The 14,983-nt window shown below is 38.8% G+C and overlaps 2 protein-coding genes across 2 annotated transcripts in view; one reads left to right on the top strand and one right to left on the bottom strand.

The window, feature by feature from the left end:
* LOC310798949 (myomesin-3-like) overlaps positions 1 to 14,983 on the top strand; it is a gene marked incomplete at both ends in the record, with an annotated part of 118,678 nt that overhangs the window by 41,882 nt on the left and 61,813 nt on the right. The window lies entirely within an intron of this gene.
* Positions 12,054 to 14,018, bottom strand: LOC310798840 (tripartite motif-containing protein 16-like; the record flags this gene model as incomplete). Its single annotated transcript, XM_083661400.1, has 1 exon — positions 12,054 to 14,018. One exon carries the CDS (start codon positions 14,016 to 14,018, stop codon positions 12,354 to 12,356), a length of 1,665 nt encoding a protein of 554 aa, XP_083517526.1. The 3' UTR covers positions 12,054 to 12,353.

Here is a 14,983-nt window from a genome sequence, read left to right on the forward strand (position 1 = left end):
GTCCTAACCAGGCAGTGTAGTAATGTCATTCTACATTGACTTTGAGTCATTAGCTCATATGACCTGGGAGTTATTGAGCCGAAAAGCCACATTTTTCAGAAAATGCATGTTTCCATAAAGAAATTAATCATGAAATATGGGGAGTATTACACTCCAATAAAAAAAGGTGTGTCCTAACCAGGCAGTCTAGTAATATGATTCTACATTGATTTTGAGTCATTCGGTCACATGACCTGGGAGTTATTGAGCCGAAAAGGCGAATTTTTCAGAAAATGCATGTTTCCATAAAGAAATTAATCATGAAATATGGGGAGTATTAAACTCCAATAAAAAAAGGTGTGTCCTAACCAGGCAGTCTAGTAATATGATTCTACATTGATTTTGAGTCATTCAGTCATATGACCTGGGAGTTATTGAGCCGAAAAGCCACATTTTTCCATAAAAAAATGAATTATGAAATTTGGGAAGTATTAAACTCCAATAAAAGAAGGTGTGTCCTAACCAGGCAGTGTAGTAATGTCATTCTACATTGACTTTGAGTCATTAGCTCATATGACCTGGGAGTTATTGAGCCGAAAAGCCACATTTTTCCATAAAAAAATGAATTATGAAATTTGGGAAGTATTAAACTCCAATAAAAGAAGGTGTGTCCTAACCAGGCAGTGTAGTAATGTCATTCTACATTGACTTTGAGTCATTCGGTCATATGACCTGGGAGTTATTGAGCCGAAAAGCCACATTTTTCCATAAAAAAATGAATTATGAAATTTGGGGAGTATTAAACTCCAATAAAAGAAGGTGTGTCCTAACCAGGCAGTGTAGTAATGTCATTCTACATTGACTTTGAGTCATTAGGTCATATGACCTGGGAGTTATTGACCCGAAAAGCCACATTTTTCCATAAAAAAATGAATTATGAAATTTGGGGAGTATTAAACTCCAATAAAAGAAGGTGTGTCCTAACCAGGCAGTGTAGTAATGTCATTCTACATTGACTTTGAGTCATTAGCTCATATGAACTGGGAGTTATTGAGCCGAAAAGCCACATTTTTCCATAAAAAAATGAATTATGAAATTTGGGGAGTATTAAACTCCAATAAAAGAAGGTGTGTCCTAACCAGGCAGTGTAGTAATGTCATTCTACATTGACTTTGAGTCATTAGCTCATATGACCTGGGAGTTATTGAGCCGAAAAGCCACATTTTTCCATAAAAAAATGAATTATGAAATTTGGGGAGTATTAAACTCCAATAAAAGAAGGTGTGTCCTAACCAGGCAGTGTAGTAATGTCATTCTACATTGACTTTGAGTCATTAGGTCATATGACCTGGGAGTTATTGAGCCAAAAAGGCTCACTTCTCTGAAAATGCGTATTTTTCCATAAAAAATATAATATGAGGAGTATTAACTATTTTCTTAGAAGGGAAGGCAGAAGATTCTAGGGCTGATATCTCCAAAACCCATACAACTATTGACAGGGAAAATAAATTAACATCACACCAGCTCATTTTATGTGCTACTTTACATTTTCAGTTAGCATACACTTTAATAGATTTAATAGATGCATGGACACATTTCACTGGTGACTTCTAGCCTACATTTTATAATTCATCTTGACCATCTTGAAACAGCTCACAACGCTAGGATAAGTGTAGGATAATGTGGTAATCAAAACATACAGAAGTGCGTATGCCCTGCTTTATTGTCATAACAATCAACTTCTTTAATAATAACTGCATTCATAGTTATACAGATCATCTCTCAGTCACAGGTCAAAATAACCTCATGTCTCATCACATTGCCCTGTGTACAGCGCCATTTTAGAATAACACCATTGGCCAGTGGCGCTGCTCTTGAGGCAGAGGAGGGCGCCTGCATGGGCTAGGAGATCCCCCCCCCGTGGGGGATCAGGAGTCAAGACTCGTTGGTGGTGGACTGGGGAGGTGGGTGGGGCAAAACAACGCTTCGGGGCCGGCTTCAAGGGAGATGGACTGCCGTGGGCTGCTGCTGCTATGATCGGCCAGAGAGAGAGAGGTGACGTACAACCCTTGCTATATATATGAGGATTAACTGACGTCATGTTTGACGTCATAGCAGACGTCATACTAGGATTTTTTGACCACGTTGAGATCGGATTACGCGTGAGTGGCCTTCTGCTTGAACTATGGTCTGGAGACCTCACATCTCTGATCTGGGCACTATCGTAACAGAATAACAAAATGTAATCTCTGTTCAACTGAATCACTATAAACGTGTAGGACTGGCTGGTCCTTTTCATGTAAGCCTGTATGTCCACCCGTGGTATGTACAGGAGTGCATCTCCTTGGCCAGGATCTCTGTTTCAACTGAATATATATCATATCACAAAACTTCTTTTGACTCCGGCTCCCTTTCACTCAAGACTTCCATTTTTGAGTGTTTTGCTGTTATGCTATTTGATCTACAACAATATTTCTGCAACAACTATCAAAGAACAACCTAGATTGATATGAGATATCACTACTTCGCGGTGGTGGCCCCAAGGCTCTGGAATGCTCTCCCCCTGGTCCAGAGAGGCTCTTCCTCTGAACTCACATTCAAAAAGCAGTTAAAAACTTTCCTGTTTAGAAAAGCTTTTGCCCATTCATAGATTTTATCAAGTGTTTTCTGTTTTACTTCATTTTTCTGCTCGTAATGACTGTCTTCATTTTAGCTATTTTTCTGCTATCTTAAACTTTTGCATTTTCTTAAAAATTCGCCTTTTCGGCTCAATAACTCCCAGGTCATGTGACCGAATGACTCAAAATCAATGTAGAATCATATTACTAGACTGCCTGGTTAGGACACACCTTTTTTTATTGGAGTGTAATACTCCCCATATTTCATGATCAATTTCTTTATGGAAACATGCATTTTCTGAAAAATGTGGCTTTTCGGGTCAATAACTCCCAGGTCATATGAGCTAATGACTCAAAGTCAATGTAGAATGACATTACTACACTGCCTGGTTAGGACACACCTTTTTTTATTGGAGTTTAATACTCCCCAAATTTCATAATTCATTTTTTTATGGAAAAATGTGGCTTTTCGGCTCAATAACTCCCAGGTCATATGAGCTAATGACTCAAAGTCAATGTAGAATGACATTACTACACTGCCTGGTTAGGACACACCTTCTTTTATTGGAGTTTAATACTTCCCAAATTTCATAATTCATTTTTTTATGGAAAAATGTGGCTTTTCGGCTCAATAACTCCCAGGTCATATGACTGAATGACTCAAAATCAATGTAGAATCATATTACTAGACTGCCTGGTTAGGACACACCTTTTTTTATTGGAGTTTAATACTCCCCATATTTCATGATTAATTTCTTTATGGAAACATGCATTTTCTGAAAAATTCGCCTTTTCGGCTCAATAACTCCCAGGTCATGTGACCGAATGACTCAAAATCAATGTAGAATCATATTACTAGACTGCCTGGTTAGGACACACCTTTTTTTATTGGAGTGTAATACTCCCCAAATTTCATAATTCATTTTTTTATGGAAAAATGTGGCTTTTCGGCTCAATAACTCCCAGGTCATATGACCGAATGACTCAAAGTCAATGTAGAATGACATTACTACACTGCCTGGTTAGGACACACCTTATTTTATTGGAGTTTAATACTTCCCAAATTTCATAATTCATTTTTTTATGGAAAAATGTGGCTTTTCGGCTCAATAACTCCCAGGTCATATGACCGAATGACTCAAAGTCAATGTAGAATGACATTACTACACTGCCTGGTTAGGACACACCTTATTTTATTGGAGTTTAATACTTCCCAAATTTCATAATTCATTTTTTTATGGAAAAATGTGGCTTTTCGGCTCAATAACTCCCAGGTCATATGACCTAATGACTCAAAGTCAATGTAGAATGACATTACTACACTGCCTGGTTAGGACACACCTTCTTTTATTGGAGTTTAATACTCCCCAAATTTCATAATTCATTTTTTTATGGAAAAATGTGGCTTTTCGGCTCAATAACTCCCAGGTCATATGACCGAATGACTCAAAATCAATGTAGAATCATATTACTAGACTGCCTGGTTAGGACACACCTTTTTTTTTTGGAGTTTAATACTCCCCATATTTCATGATTAATTTCTTTATGGAAACATGCATTTTCTGAAAAATTCGCCTTTTCGGCTCAATAACTCCCAGGTCATGTGACCGAATGACTCAAAATCAATGTAGAATCATATTACTAGACTGCCTGGTTAGGACACACCTTTTTTTATTGGAGTGTAATACTCCCCATATTTCATGATTAATTTCTTTATGGAAACATGCATTTTCTGAAAAATGTGGCTTTTCGGGTCAATAACTCCCAGGTCATATGAGCTAATGACTCAAAGTCAATGTAGAATGACATTACTACACTGCCTGGTTAGGACACACCTTTTTTTATTGGAGTTTAATACTCCCCAAATTTCATAATTCATTTTTTTATGGAAAAATGTGGCTTTTCGGCTCAATAACTCCCAGGTCATATGAGCTAATGACTCAAAGTCAATGTAGAATGACATTACTACACTGCCTGGTTAGGACACACCTTATTTTATTGGAGTTTAATACTTCCCAAATTTCATAATTCATTTTTTTATGGAAAAATGTGGCTTTTCGGCTCAATAACTCCCAGGTCATATGACTGAATGACTCAAAATCAATGTAGAATCATATTACTAGACTGCCTGGTTAGGACACACCTTTTTTTATTGGAGTTTAATACTCCCCATATTTCATGATTAATTTCTTTATGGAAACATGCATTTTCTGAAAAATTCGCCTTTTCGGCTCAATAACTCCCAGGTCATGTGACCGAATGACTCAAAATCAATGTAGAATCATATTACTAGACTGCCTGGTTAGGACACACCTTTTTTTATTGGAGTGTAATACTCCCCAAATTTCATAATTCATTTTTTTATGGAAAAATGTGGCTTTTCGGCTCAATAACTCCCAGGTCATATGACCGAATGACTCAAAGTCAATGTAGAATGACATTACTACACTGCCTGGTTAGGACACACCTTATTTTATTGGAGTTTAATACTTCCCAAATTTCATAATTCATTTTTTTATGGAAAAATGTGGCTTTTCGGCTCAATAACTCCCAGGTCATATGACTGAATGACTCAAAATCAATGTAGAATCATATTACTAGACTGCCTGGTTAGGACACACCTTTTTTTATTGGAGTTTAATACTCCCCAAATTTCATAATTCATTTTTTTATGGAAAAATGTGGCTTTTCGGCTCAATAACTCCCAGGTCATATGAGCTAATGACTCAAAGTCAATGTAGAATGACATTACTACACTGCCTGGTTAGGACACACCTTCTTTTATTGGAGTTTAATACTCCCCAAATTTCATAATTCATTTTTTTATGGAAAAATGTGGCTTTTCGGCTCAATAACTCCCAGGTCATATGAGCTAATGACTCAAAGTCAATGTAGAATGACATTACTACACTGCCTGGTTAGGACACACCTTCTTTTATTGGAGTTTAATACTCCCCAAATTTCATACCGTAATTCATTTTTTTATGGAAAAATGTGGCTTTTCGGCTCAATAACTCCCAGGTCATATGACCGAATGACTCAAAATCAATGTAGAATCATATTACTAGACTGCCTGGTTAGGACACACCTTTTTTTATTGGAGTTTAATACTCCCCATATTTCATGATTAATTTCTTTATGGAAACATGCATTTTCTGAAAAATTCGCCTTTTCGGCTCAATAACTCCCAGGTCATGTGACCGAATGACTCAAAATCAATGTAGAATCATATTACTAGACTGCCTGGTTAGGACACACCTTTTTTTATTGGAGTGTAATACTCCCCATATTTCATGATTAATTTCTTTATGGAAACATGCATTTTCTGAAAAATGTGGCTTTTCGGCTCAATAACTCCCAGGTCATATGAGCTAATGACTCAAAGTCAATGTAGAATGACATTACTACACTGCCTGGTTAGGACACACCTTTTTTTATTGGAGTTTAATACTCCCCAAATTTCATAATTCATTTTTTTATGGAAAAATGTGGCTTTTCGGCTCAATAACTCCCAGGTCATATGAGCTAATGACTCAAAGTCAATGTAGAATGACATTACTACACTGCCTGGTTAGGACACACCTTCTTTTATTGGAGTTTAATACTCCCCAAATTTCATAATTCATTTTTTTATGGAAAAATGTGGCTTTTCGGCTCAATAACTCCCAGGTCATATGAGCTAATGACTCAAAGTCAATGTAGAATGACATTACTACACTGCCTGGTTAGGACACACCTTCTTTTATTGGAGTTTAATACTCCCCAAATTTCATAATTCATTTTTTTATGGAAAAATGTGGCTTTTCGGCTCAATAACTCCCAGGTCATATGACCGAATGACTCAAAGTCAATGTAGAATCATATTACTAGACTGCCTGGTTAGGACACACCTTTTTTTATTGGAGTGTAATACTCCCCATATTTCATGATTAATTTCTTTATGGAAACATGCATTTTCTGAAAAATGTGGCTTTTCGGCTCAATAACTCCCAGGTCATATGAGCTAATGACTCAAAGTCAATGTAGAATGACATTACTACACTGCCTGGTTAGGACACACCTTTTTTTATTGGAGTTTAATACTCCTCAAATTTCATAATTCATTTTTTTATGGAAAAATGTGGCTTTTCGGCTCAATAACTCCCAGGTCATATGACCTAATGACTCGAAATCAATGTAGAATGGCATTACTGCACAGCCTGGTTAGGACACACCTATTTTTATTGGAGTTTAATACTCCATATATTTCATATTATTTTCTTTATCGAAAAATAAGCATTTACGGCTGAATACCTTCCAGGTCATGTGACCTAATGACTCAAAATCAGTGTAGAATACACTGGCTGGCTGGTAAAATCATCGACAATTCGACACATCTCTGTTATTGCCTTTCAAAAACCTGACATTTTATTTTGAAACCCTGAAGTTGGTCAACGCGCTGTGTATTTACCGTAAGGTCTGCAATAAGGGCGCCCTTGAAATGTAGGAGCGGCTGGCTTGACGAGGCAACAGCGTGAGTAGGCTGGCTTCACCGCAGTCTAACGTTAGATCAACTATCAATCAATGAGAGGGAACAAGGGGGTTAAACTCCTCTGGATAGTTTATCCACCTCTGCATTTACAGTATTTACCAATTGCACGTAGTGTTGGGTAAGCAAACGTTAACGTTATACAGTGATTAACAGTGTCTAGTATTGCATGCTGCACAGATTCGGACGTAGACAGAAAACAAACGCAGTTCTGTTTACCTAGGTTACCTCTTTGAGATGAGGCAGACTCAAAGCATACTCATATGATCTACCAGCTATAGCGTTATATATCTAGCTAACGTTAGATCAACTATCAATCAATGAGGGGGAACAAGGGGGTTAAACTCCTCTGGATACTTTATCCACCTCTGCATTTACAGTATTTACCAATCGCACGTAGTGTTGGGTAAGCAGACATTAACGTTATACAGTGATTAACAGTGTCTAATTCGTTTCTTCCAGGGGTAGGCGCCGTCCAGTACCGATGGGACACACAACAGAGGATTATGATTTGTGACGATCAAAGCTATAATATTCTGTTCTCCTGAGATTAACGCTAAACTACATGTTACTGCTGATCAGTTGTTTCAACATAGGAAATTGCCATAACACACAAGCCAAATGCTGACATGAGAGATTTGCTTTGAACAAGTTGTAGCCTAGCTAGTATCTGCCAGTGACCGGAGAATATTGTTATATTTGCTTGTTTTAATGCTTTTGTCAATAAACATTGTCAACAAAGATAGCCTTGTTGTATATTATCATGTATCTGAATGTCGCAAATATGATCGCGCAGAACGATCCATTAGTTGTCTGGTCAGAGGCAGGTTGGATAAAATGATCAGATGTGATATAAAGATTGTTGATGTCGACTGAACACGAACTACGAACCGAAGATTGGACCATGAGGACATGACGACGGAGAAACAAGCGATCAGCAGTCTGCTTCAATCAACGAATGCTTTATATTTATTGAAATGAAATATGGTGATATCTGGTGGTCTGAAATTACTCTCTCTAGCTAGGCTAACTGGCTCATATTATGTCATATTATTGTAACGTCTGAATCAGCGTTTCATAACTTTATAATAGCCTAACGTTACTGTATAGCCTGGATGACAAATGCTACCCATCCTTCCATTGGTGTATGCTGCCTTTAGCTTGTGGTATTATGGTACAGTAATATTGTCTAGCTACTAGACAGACAAGTTTATCTGAAATCAGGGTGACAAGATCCCTGCTGCTAGCTCGTCTGCCTTTCTGTGTCACAGAGTATCTAGCATGTTTACAGTATCTTAACAGACTGCATTACATGCTACACCATGCAAATATATTTCGATATAATTCAAACAATGGTTCCAATCCTTAACCATACCATGGTGGGCTGGACTGTGTATTGCTGTGAAAAAGTTAAATTTGATTGTTTCAAGTGTTACACGTGGTTACACGTTATATTTTTAATTGAGCTTTGCGGAATACCTCAACACAATTGTGTATCAGCTTTAAATGTCCAATATATACAGCATTAAACAAACGACCAGCAGCATTCAAATGTGCAAAAAACGTTATATTTATTGAAATGTGGTGATCATGTCACAAGTCACATTACATAACGATATAGCGTTAGGTGTTCTTTTGATCAACAGACCTCGGGGGCTCTATACTGTTGCTACGTTGCTAGCTAGCTAGCCGCAGATCAGCTCTGAAGCCCCAACTTCAGAGCTGCCCGTCCACTAAAACCCGATTTCGATATAGCGTTTTAGGTGTTCTTTTGATCAACATACCTCATAACGGGGATCTATACTATTACGTGTGTCTACTAACATCATTAAAATATCATATGGGTAACGCTGTTTCTGTTATTTTACTTTTAATCTCTGGCTACGTTGCTAGCTAGCTAGCTAGCCTGCCTTGGCAACTGGTTGGAATCATCTGGTTTCCTGTGGCTGGTGTAAATCAAAGAAAATCCCGCCCCCAAAGTTATAATTTTTATCGGCTCTTTTACTCGAAATGGGACCATAATTTAGAAAACGGAGCCCAGGAGAGCATGAAAAAGACTTGAAATTGTTTATTCAGACCATAAGCTCATTCGGAAAATGTTTATTTAAGACACAGAACGAGAGAGAAGTCGGCTCATTTTTACATTGGAGCCAATGTACGTGTCGTCACTTCCGGACCTGACGTGCGCCCCCCGGCGGGATTTTCGAATTAATGGAATTCCAGAACTGGCTTCATACATTCCCTAGTTGACTTGCCCACTGCAGATAACGCACGAAGTGAACCTGCAATACACGGGAGGCGCTGTTTTGCGGTTTTCCATTTGAATAGAGTACATTGCAAAGCATGTTCAGTCTTTGATAATGTAATGTCGAATGTCAAACATGTAATGTCAAATACAAATCCATTTTCATTTGAATTGTGACTTACATAATGCTTGCAGGGATGGAAAATTAGGCTGGATTTTTTGGATTGCATTTACATTTCCACATTTAAATGACAAGTTTGATATAGTCCATTGAAAAGCAGTATGACTAAATTCAAATGAAATGTCAAATACCATTTAAATGATCATTTGACATTTCCACAAAAATGCATTATAATTTGAATTGTGACTTAATTAATGCTTGCAGAGATGGAAAATTAGGCTGCATTTTTGGGATTGCATTTTCATTACCAAATTTAAATTACCATTTGAATATAGTCCATTGTAGAGCGGGCTATGGACTTTGAAAATTAAATGTCAAACAGCTTGTCATTTTAATTCTTATATAGTCATAGAAAGCCCTTACAAGTATATGAAAATGAAAATGAAAATTGGATTATTCCATTTTCATTTTCATTTTTACTGAAATAACACACACATGTGTTGAAAATGATAATGTCATTGAGGAATTACATTACCATTTCAAGTTTAAATTATCATTTGAATTGAGTCAGCTATGGGCAGTCTTTGATAATGTAATGTCGAATGTCAAACATGTAATGTCAAATACAAATGCATTTTCATTTGAATTGTGACTTACATAATGCTTGCAGGGATGGAAAATTAGGCTGGATTTTTTGGATTGCATTTACATTTCCACATTTAAATGACAAGTTTGATATAGTCCATTGAAAAGCAGTATGACTAAATTCAAATGAAATGTCAAATACCATTTAAATGATCATTTGACATTTTCTACAAAAATGCATTATAATTTGAATTGTGACTTAATTAATGCTTGCAGAGATGGAAAATTAGGCTGCATTTTTGGGATTGCATTTTCATTACCAAATTTAAATTACCATTTGAATATAGTCCATTGTAGAGCGGGCTATGGACTTTGAAAATTAAATGTCAAACAGCTTGTCATTTTAATTCTTATATAGTCATAGAAAGCCCTTACAAGTATATGAAAATGAAAATGAAAATTGGATTATTCCATTTTCATTTTCATTTTTACTGAAATAACACACACATGTGTTGAAAATGATAATGTTATTGAGGAATTACATTACCATTTTCAAGTTTACATTATCATTTTCAAGTTTACATTATCATTTGAATAAAGTCAGCTATGGGCTTCCATAGTCAGCAGGCCCAATGAGGATTCAGTGCACCCCCGAGGGTTTCAAGCTCTACTGCGCGCTCAAATTCTATCTGAGCTACTTGAAGACCAGCTGGCACTTCAAGTGAGTCCACGACCTCTGTGACCCCACGCAACCTTCTGTGTAGGGCTGCTGCCGTCCACGACCTCTGTGACCCCACGCAACCTTCTGTGTAGGGCTGCTGCCGCGGGCGCTAGTATTCACAATTTAAGTAAATAGTAAGTGCAGCAAGTATAAAGATGGCTGTGTTAACTGACAAACACATGGGAGAATAGCAATACAATAGAAGCACATCATATTCAATTCAGTTGTCACACACATTACACAATAGAAGGGATCAAAAATTTGACAAATATTGTCACGTAGAAATCTTTCTTGTTTCTTGAAGGACTAAAACAGAAGTTTTGTGTTTGATTTGTATAAGTCAAAGGTTTGAGGGAGTTTGTTTTTGTATCAGTTCCTCAGGATAGTGCTGTGTGGATCTCAACAGTGGTATAGTAACAGTGGAGGAGATAGGAGTACTGTTGAGGGTAGAGGGGTAAAACTTGCTAAAGCTTTACCAACTTTCTGATAAGAGTGAACCGTTAGCTATTCAAGACAGCGGTTCTCAAAGTGGGGTTCGGGGGTTCCCAGCAAAAAGGGGAATAATTTTTCCAACTTACTTCATTGACAGCTAGATCCACATTTTTCTTCTGGCCAATTCTCAATGGCTTCCTTGTTTTTCTTGGGAGTGCAAAATAACTTTAATAGGTGATTTTTTACATTTGTTGTCTGCGCAGCCCCACCACACAACAGCTTTTAGCTATGTTTAATTCAAGGAAAATGTTGCTGGTGTGTGGAAATGAATGGAGAGCTTTCCCCTGTGATGGGCGTGGCCTATTTCATGCAGTGTCTCTATATCAAACAGCTTGAAAACAATACATCATGATTGGTGGAGCTGCTTGGTCTCAGAGAAAGGATTTACAAACAAACTACTTGTCACATAGCAGGTTTCAGACCAAGGATTTGAACAGAGCACACCCACCTCTTATATAACCTCCCCTTCTCTAAACTCCTCCCCTGTGCACTGACGGGTCAATCAATCACAGAATTGACATTCAAGCTTGAGATTTTGAACAGCTAGTGTTTCTTCTCACTGCAGCTTCATTTGCTCTAAACACTTGTTCTGTTTTAGGGGCGAAATCGGCTCAGTTATAAATAATGTCATATTAGCTTTCTCTAGTAACTTTGGTTGATTTCCTGAAATGAATACAGAGGCAATATTTCATTCATTCTTGATTTTTTTTTATTAATTATTGCAAACATTAACTTTGTTAACACAACCAATCACTAAAGCCTGGTAAAGGTCTCTCGTTCAATCTTCCATCTACGTATTAACTTCATCCACACAATCAGTGTGTTAAACCAGTATGCCATCATCACTGTGGAGAAAATAATGAATATTCTCCCTATTGATTATAATAATGATTACATTTGTAGTGGCATAAAAGCATAAAGACGTCACAGTCCCGCCCACATGTTTGATTGACAGGTGCTAAGTGCAGTGTAGAAACACCACAGTAACGAGCACTAAGCAACAAAGATGGAGACAAAAACTTAAAAGGAAGAATCTCACTCATCGCTGCTTTAATCACTCATGTCTACTTGAGCTCACACAGCTCAGCAGTGGCTCCAGTGGAACACCACAGTCCAGGATGGAGAGGCTGAGTGAATGTGGTCTGGACTCTGTGGAGGAGAGTCATGGTTTCAGAGACGTTGTAGAAGGACAGAATACCTGCTCTGTGATCCAGGTACACTCCTACTCTGGAGGAGGGAGGAACTGAGGTGAGAGTTGTGATACTCTTATGTCTGAACTGACAACTACTGCTGTCACACTCTAATGACCAAGACTTGTCATTGTATCCAAATATACTTTCACTCCCTGTTCTGCTAATATCTTTATATGAGACTGCTATTAAAACACACATCCCGCTCCACTTCACCTCCCAGTAACAACGTCCAGTCAAACCCTCTCTACTCAGGACCTGCGCCTGGTAAGTGAATCTGTCTGGGTGACTAGAATATAACTGTGCTTCACTCATGCGTGTTGCTTTTCTGTTCCCCTCAGATAATAACAGGTGTGTGTTTGCTGTGTTTGGATCCAGTGTGATCTGACGTGAATATTGTAAGAAGTCAGCTCTGGTCTTGGGCTCTGGTTGTGGCAGTAAAACATCCTCGTCAGTCACTGTCAGTGAGATCTTAGGCCGTTCCTCCGTCAGAATGTCCTGTAGTTTATCTCTGACCTCTGACACAGCTGCAGTCACATCCTCAAAGTAACGCAGAGGACGGGTATAGATCCTGGGTGAGTCTGTAGATTGACTGAGACGTGACAGCGAGGGGTAACTGTGGAGGAAGTGGATGTGATCCTCTGTGTGTGAGAGCTGCTCCAGCTCAACGTCTGTCCTCCTCAGCTCAGAGATCTCCTGCTTCAGCTTCTGCTGAAGTTCTTCAGCCCGACTCACTTCCTCTTTCTGCTGGGATCTGATCTGCTGCTTCACCTCAGAGCTTCTCTTCTCAATGAGACGGACCAGCTCAGTGAAGATCTTCTCACTGTCTGTCACTGCTTTATCAGCAGAGAGATTCATAGCCTTCACCTCCTGTTGAAGCACTTTCACGCCTTTCTCTCTCTCCTGGTATCTCTTCTGGATTTTGTGCCGATTCACCCCGAGCTCTTTCTGCCTCTCGGCCCTTTCTGCGGCAGCTGAGACTGTGTCGTGTCCCTTATGTTCGTCCACAGAGCAGAGATAACAGATACACTGCTGATCAGTACGGCAGAACATCTTCATCACCTCGTCGTGACGAGAGCAGATGTTCTCCTGAAGCTTCACGGTGGCTTCCACCAGCCTGTGTTTCTTTAATGGAGCTGCATCATAGTGAGGCTGGAGGTGCTGCTCACAGTAAGAGGCCAGACACACCAGACAGGACTTGAGGGCTTTCAGCTTTCTCCCAGTGCAGACATCACAGCCCACATCTCCAGGTCCAGCATAGCAGCGATCAGGAGGAGCAGCTTGGAGTCCGGTCTTCCTCAGGTCCTCCACCAACTCTGCGAACATAGTGTTTTTCACCAGGACAGGCCTCGGTATGAAGGTCTGTCTGCACTGGGGGCAGCTGTGGATTTTCTTCTGATCCTCTGCATCCCAGCAGTCTTTAATACAGCTCATGCAGTAGCTGTGCCCACAGGGAATAGTCACCGGATCCTTCAGTAGATCCAGACAGATCGAACAGCAGAATTTTGCCTCGTCCAGCTGAAGTCCTCGCTGCGCCATTTCTCTTTTCAATGACAGTGAATGTCAGATAGTTTCACTGTCTCAGAAACAACCCATCTATAAAGTGGCAGATCTGTGAAAGGGGAGGGGACAAGGAAATAACTGGAGAGAACTGAATGGAACTGGCTGCTGGCTGCAGGCTGTACCGGGGTATCAGGCTTTACTTGATTCCAGGAAGAGGAGCAGTACTGTATTTAAAGAGGCAGTGTGTGTGTTTAGCCCTCATTTACAACATGATTATCACAAAAGTGGAATATACTTAAACTTGGGGCCAGTGATCTCAATGGGATATTAAAAAACAGTTATCTCTCTCTCTCTCCCTCTCTCTCCCTCCCATGCATGGGCGTATGCTGTGTGTGGAGAGTGTCAGACAGTGGTTCTGAGTTTTTACTTAAAGCTTATCAGCAGTAGGGATGGGTATCGTTCAAAATTTTTCGATACCGATACCGTTTCGATACTTGGATTTCGATACCGGTTCCTGAACGATACTTTTTTCGATACCAATTTTTAGAAAAATCCATTTTAACAAAAATAAAACAGCATTACACATTGAAATTATTTTACGAATCTTTAGTTTTCCCCCCATCTTAAGTTTTACAGCAGAAAAAAATAAAACCTACTGTATTTAACATAACTTTAAGTTCTCTAAACGTATTGCCGTCCCTACAAAAAATATTGGAAGTACTACAAAGGAAAGAAATGTAAAACAAATACATCAGTGGAATAGTTTTCAGTGCAAAACAGAGAGTTGCAAATCAGGGTTTAATGCTCACTGATGCAACAGAACTCTATTCTTGCCCAAACTGATGAGATGGATCCACTTCATGCATGGAAGACTAGTTGAGCATTGACTAGCCTATCAATATAGCCAATGGCACAAAGTGAATCCCATTTATATTCAACAAACTATCATGACATCAGCGTTTGTTAACGAGTTGCTAAAAATACATAATGGGCGATAACGT

The sequence above is a fragment of the Poromitra crassiceps genome, assembly GCF_964638095.1.
Source record: "Poromitra crassiceps genome assembly, chromosome: 26".
Lineage (NCBI taxonomy): Eukaryota > Metazoa > Chordata > Actinopteri > Beryciformes > Melamphaidae > Poromitra > Poromitra crassiceps.